At 33.1% G+C, this 6,933-nt stretch overlaps 1 protein-coding gene across 2 annotated transcripts in view; it reads right to left on the reverse strand.

Annotated features, from left to right (window-relative positions):
* The window catches only part of LOC106459946 (dnaJ homolog subfamily C member 16-like), a 153,401-nt gene that overhangs the window by 96,923 nt on the left and 49,545 nt on the right, over positions 1 to 6,933 (reverse strand). For both annotated transcript variants that reach the window (XM_013919618.2, XM_022386521.1), the window contains exon 3: positions 3,545 to 3,744. In XM_013919618.2, the coding sequence (XP_013775072.1) occupies positions 3,545 to 3,744 (200 nt within the window). The remainder of the gene's footprint in view (positions 1 to 3,544; positions 3,745 to 6,933) is intronic.

The following is a 6,933-nucleotide window of genomic DNA, read 5'->3' on the forward strand; positions in this document are numbered from 1 at the left end:
GACGTTAACACTTGTATAAAATTTTCAAGTTTCTAATGTTGAATAATTAGGTTTTAAGTTACCTCTGTTTAGACAATTAGAATAAAACAAATTCAGGAGGCCTAGCTATGTACTGGCCTACAAAATACAAATGTAACTATAATACGAGTATACTGAAAATTAACAGTGATATTTCGGCTACCGTACATTACATAAGTATATAAATATACATATTACTATTTACTCATAAATGCTTAAATTTTAGTTACATTTCTTAAAACATAGAAAGTAAATGAGAAATACACTGACAAACAAAGATTACGAGTACGTAATGTTGAGCTCGTGCATCGAACTTGCTAAGCCTTGACACAAGCCTCGTTTATTCTTCTGGGTGGAGGGGGTAGAGATACTAATTTTTTTAGTCTTCAAATATGAATTTTTAAAGACCAAAAAGTTATCAAATTACTGCACCAGTACACTCAAAATCCCTGTAATTTAGTCAGGTATCTAAATAAACTGTATGTGGGTTAAAAAAAATCCCATTCCTGTTCAGAGCTATGACTAAATCATCACACTTCAATGGTTTTGGCAAAATTATTATTTTCTCCTTCAAGCTATTTATAAACAACTATCAGAGTTACATATGGGTGAAAATGTTCTTTCTATTGGTTATAAGCTGTAGCTAATTAGTAGTAGGTGGAACTATATAAGAGCTTTCAAAAGATTGGTGCAGTGGGAGGAGCCACTTTAGTAGACTCGCTAAGAATATTGCTATTTCAGCAAATCATAGAGGAGGGAGGTTCTTATTTTATATTTAGCTTGTCTATATTTCAAATTTGAGTTTCTAATTTGTTAGCTACTTATACATGTTGTATGGTGGACATAATAAAATGGCAACTGAACAATAAGACAACTGGACGTGTTATGTGACACATAAAATTGATATTTAACATTTTTTTCTTAACATTTCCTTTTACATTAAGAAATTAAAACATATATAATATCAAAATTTAAATTATAAACTATGTTTTGATGTCAATTTCATTGATGTAAGTAGTAAAAATGTTATTTAATAAAATTTGAAAATAATGCTCCAAAATGTTGTGACACCTGCACTTTAAGTTACGCAGGGCGAAAGGGTTAACTGGTTGATTTTTGATAACTTTAATCCTTAGACTGCTGATCTCATGGCTCTCTGTAGAAAAACAAAACATTTTCCAAAATAAGTCCTTGCAAATGTTAATCTAACCTCTGAAGAAAAGATTTCCCTGAAATTCCTGAAGAATAAGTCCACAGACATTTTCCCAGCTGGCAATGGCAATTATACTGTTGTGCTTGACAAAAAGTGCTGTTATAGGAACTTACAAAAACTCATTCAGAAAGTACTGACTGCAAACCCTTCTTTGCAGAGTTAAACTCTTTTTGTGTAAAACTGAAGTTTACATGATAGTATAACAGTAAAAACTATTAAGTAAAATTTATAACACAATATCAAATGAAAGCTTATGTAAGCTTCAAGATTGACATTTTCTCCTTCTTCAAAGGACAATTAGCTAGCACCTTGATGATACTGCCAAAAAGGTTTTGCACGTGCAACATGTTATTATAAGAGTTCTCACCCCTGTTAACACATACCATGTGATTCTATAGTGCAAACAATAGACTATGTCCTTCCACAGATGGAAGGATGAGAATCTCCTGGTGCAGTGATCCCCCCTTGATCACTTTATGCAAACCCAAAACTCATTCTTATTAATGCAGAGAGATACACCCAAAGTGGGGAGGTAGGGTGGGTGGTTCTGTGAAGAGGTTCCAATCTGATATTCATTTTCAGGCAGAGAAAATATTAACTTCAGACCAATCTACTCACCTTTCAACAGAACAGTTAGTTAGAATTTCACATTAATAGTAAAGGAACTGGAGTAAAGAAAGATATTAAAAAGATGAGCTTCTTCGTAAGACTTCCAGCTATCTCTCTTTGGTTAACTTGTGTTCATGGTTACTGATGAGGAGTGGAATTCTGCAAAACTAGTATAGCCCAATAACACATGTTGATCAAAGTGTAAATTGAACTGGACCTCCCTTGAACTTAGACTTTGGGATTAAACAATTTTCCAAATACTAAGTTTATTTATCATATGTAACCTGGATAGTCTGCCATCCATCAACTAACACTGGTATTCCAGTGTCATAGTCTGTGTTTTGATCAGCAGTGTCAGCTATGGACAAATCAGCTTGAATGTTTATCTGATCTGTACAATCCAGGCCCCCTACATAATCAGACTCAGAATCACTAGACTCATAATTACTATCCCTGTCTACACAGTCCTTCTCAAATGGTTTGGTTTAGATTCTTGTAAAATACTCATAGTTTCATTCTGACTAAAATGTTTGCACAACCCTGCCATCTTGTAGCTGTAATGCTAACCAAAACAAATCACTGGAAATATCAAGTCATGTGACTTGAAACTTTAATGAAAAGTTTTTTCTGTCATTCACAAGAGGACAGGACATACACAATCATTGTACAGTGATAATGGACTGTTTATTTGTACACTCACACATAGTTATAGCCCCTTTGCTGGTTGAAGTGTTAATGCCTCAGTAGCATCTTACTAATAGAAATGACAGAAGTGTTAACATGTCATTTGCAGTGGATGTGTTAAGAGTAAAATAAAACTGAATGCACAATATAAGTATAGACCCATGCTTTGCTGTCAGTGGGCAATACATTTATGACTTCACAGTTTACTATTTCCCACAAACTCCTATATGGGAGTGTAAATTTTTGATAACCCTTTATTTTAAAATCAAATTTAATTTGTTACAAATTTAAATTTAAAGAAACATTTTGCATTTTTAAGTAAACTGAGAATAATTTCAGTTACCATGAATATCTAAAACTACAATGGTCACCTAAAAATTTTAGACATTACTGCTGTGAAATTTTGTATAAAATTGACATGATAGTCTGATGGTTACATGCAGTAGGAATGAGTTATAATTTGAATTTAAAAACAAAAACAAGATCAAGTTTGTTTACAATTTTACTACGAGTCACAGAAACACACTAAACATAAACCTTTCATGTTCTAAACAGAATAATGAAGACTTTAATCATAATGATCACCTGGTTTAAGACATTCAAAAATTGTTATTCAGTTTGAAATAAAAACTTACTTAATTAAAAAGGACCCCAGAAAGGGAAAGTATAAAATGTATAATACTTCCTTTTCTTTGTTGTAAAGCACAAAGCAACACAATGAGCTATCTGAGCTGTGCCCACCAGGAGTATCAAAATCCATTTTTTAACAGTGTGAACCTGCAGACTTATTGCTGAGTCAGTGGGGGCAAATGTATTTTTGTAATTCCAATACAAAAAATCATCTACATCAATGGATCTTAAAGAATAATTTTTCTACCCATTAAGAATGTTAGAATGTTATCAACAAGTGAAACCAATATTTGCATAACTAAATATGAAGTTAACAACATGCTGCTTCAACTTTCTTAATTCTATTCAGACTATTATCAAAGAATGAAAGAGTAGAAACTATTTTCTCACCTTGAAGTGATTGTGTATTTATGATAAATTGATCCCTCATCAAAAGTAAACTTAAATTCACCATGGTTAAAAAAGGAGTCAAAGGGGTCAAATTCAAATCTGTGAATTTGACTATAATCAGGACGTCGCCTAAAGTTTGGAATGTCTTCAATAGTCCCTTGTCGATCAAAGAGCTGTTTTCTTTCAGGATCCATTAGCAGCTAAAAGCATTAAAAAAAATCCTGTAACACTCAAAAACTTTTGTAAGATATTTATTGAACAAGAAGAGAAAACTAGTCAGTAGCTAAAAATACTCACATGGTTTAGTATTTTAGAGTCATGAATAATATTTCCTACCCATCATAATGAGAAAATTTAATATTTGAAAATTAAACATATTGTTATAAGCCATATTTTTTTAATCATGTAATTTGCTTGTTAGCTAGTGAAAGCTGTGGCTGTTGATGATAATAAATAGGCCTAGAAAAATCTAAGTTGACATTAAGTTTTTCTTTTACATTTGAAACTATATTATAAAACCAAGTTGTTGTGAAGTGTGTCGAGTTATTTCAAGATAGAGTTGAATCAGCGAGTGTGTTTTGGATTTGTTTTTGCTATCATGCTCATTTAGTTACTTTGCAAAAGTTGATCTTATGGTAGTTCTAGTATTTTTAGAGGTTTTAACATCATTTACAACATAGGCCTACAACAAGTTACAACACTAATAATTCTGGCTAAACCTTAACTTTCATTCAAGATGACCATAAGAGCAATGAGATAAGAAACCTGCCAAACATAATAAAACACAGGAAAGAAGAATAAACAGAAGAGAAACTGAGTATCTAAAGAAGAACAAGAAAAGACAGAAAATTAGAAGAAAGGGGTGTAATATTTAAAGACGAATTAAAATCAAAAATAAATTTGATTGAAGACAAGATCGATGAAGCTACAGGGAACATATGGAAAGATTTCAATAATAAGTTTGGAGAAATGCAAAAGTACAACAACAAAATTAAAAATGAAGTAAAGAATGTCATCAATGAGGTATAACCAGACCTCTCGACAAAATAAAGCATCTGAAAATGAATTATTAAATGCAAAGATTAAACCAACCATACCTTTTCCTGCATTGGCACAAGAGTTCTAACCAAAAATACTATCTACTATTAGACATGGAATAGGAAAACTTACCTGATCTACACTTATTACCACTACTACTCCAGTCATGACAGTACAAATCTAGTTTCAATACCAAATAATCCAATTGAGAAACAAAAGAACTATGATGGGAAGCTACCATGAAAGTCATACAAAGCTCAATTCAAAGTCATTTTCAGAATGAATGGGTGGAATATGAACAACAAACTATTCATCTTGCTGCCAACTTAAAAGAAAGAGCTGTTACAACATAAAGTAACCTTCTAGCTGAGAGCTGTAACAACTAACAAGCTCTAGTAGCCAACTTATTCAATAGGTTTGGAATGTCACACCAGAAAGAAGTATGCAAAGAAAAGTTCCAGAACAGGGTATGGTAGAAAGAAGAGGCTTTAGCCAAATTTGCAGAAGATTTGGAAAGGCTTGCCTAATTATCTTACTTGGACATTTCTTGTGAAATGATGAATTTATTGGGATGTGACCAATTTATAGATACTACAGCAGATTAGGATGTGAGAATCAGGCTGAAGCAGAGTATATGTATTTCTTTAAAGGAGGGTCTATAGGTGGCAGTGGAACTAAGGACACCAACTCAAAGATATGGGATCATTAGATTGAGTAATATTGAAACATAAACTCACTCTGATGACAGCTTAAAAGAACCAAAAGAATTGGTTAGCTAACTAGTTACACAGAATGGAGGAAATAAATAACAAAACAATAAGTTTTAAATGTGATTTGAAAGGATATGTTACCAGAAACTGCAGGCAAAAGCATGTAGGGAATAAGCCCAAAGAACACCAGAAAGAGGGAATTGTTATAGAGGTAGGAAACTGGGCCATTACAGCTGAGAGTGGATGAATCAACAGTTCTTAAGACACCAAGGATATAATACCACAAAGATAAGTCTTTGAACTCAACCAGGTTGAAGGAGCAACCAAGAACTAACCAGACATTGGGAAAAAAGAACTACCTGGACTTATGTGGCAAATTTAAGCTAAGAATACACCATCTGCCCCAGATGAGATAAGAATTTCACTATTTACAGAAATTAGTCCATACTTATCTTATATATCTCAAAGATTTACAATACTGGGTGTTTTTCATCATTTATGCTGACTTTACATATGTACTACAACTGCACATTAACAATCAGGAGAAAATTCAATAAATACACCAAGTATGTGAAACATATTGCTGCTTTTGATCAAATGTAATACTTCAAGTACACAAATACATATTCAAATGTGTTTACACTGTTATATTAAACAATATATCAGTATTAATCCTTTGCCTGTGAAATTTGTTGTACCAAACTAAATAATAAAAATTGGTGGACAACATGCATTTATTTTTAATAGTAGAATCATCATACATGAGCAGTGCTATTACTACTGTTGCGTCAGCGAGATCATGTGACTATTGTCACGCCACCTGCTTTCTAGAACTATCCCGTTCCTTCGGGAGTGCTTTAGCATTTACTAGTTTGAAGGGTGGTCTGGTATATATAAGATGGTCACGGCGTGACGTGAATGTGTGTGTAGGTGATGAGTAATTGAACTGCAGTTAGAGAGAGAGACGTATTGTTGAAGTCGAGCTCGTGAGATGTGAATTATAGTTTGTTATAGCGCGACTGTTGAAGTTGAGTGTAACGTAAAGTCATATTCAGAAAGAATAAACCAGTTTTATTAAGTAAGAACTTGTGTCGCTAAAGTTTCGTCGGAACGAAGTTATGTAAAGTTAATTAACAAACGGAGACGTAACAAATTGGTGTCAGAAGTGGAACGAAAAAAAAATGGAAACGAGAAGTGGCAAATCAAACTACAGCATAGCAGACTTGATGGCAGCAATACAAGAGCACCAAAAGAAAAAAGAAGAACGAGAAAAGAAACAAGAAGAACGAGAAAAGAACCAAGAAAAGAAACAAGAAGAGAAGAGATTACAACAGTTGTTGGAGGAAAAAGAAAAGAAACAAGAAGAAAGATTACAGAAGTGGCAAGAAAGCCTACAACAATGGCAGCTCGAACAGCAAAATAAACAAGAGAGATTATAGCAGTTGTTGGAGGAAAAAGAAAAGAAACAAGAAGAAAGATTACAGAAGTGGCAAGAAAGCCTACAACAATGGCAGCTCGAACAGCAAAATAAACAAGGGAGATTATAGCAGTTGTTGGAGGAAAAAGAAAAGAAACAAGAAGAAAGAGAAGAGAAATTACGGAAGTGGTTGGAGGAAAAAAAGAAATAAACAAGAAGAGAGA

Source organism: Limulus polyphemus, unplaced genomic scaffold (genome assembly GCF_000517525.1).
Source record: "Limulus polyphemus unplaced genomic scaffold, Limulus_polyphemus-2.1.2 Scaffold685, whole genome shotgun sequence".
Lineage (NCBI taxonomy): Eukaryota > Metazoa > Arthropoda > Merostomata > Xiphosura > Limulidae > Limulus > Limulus polyphemus.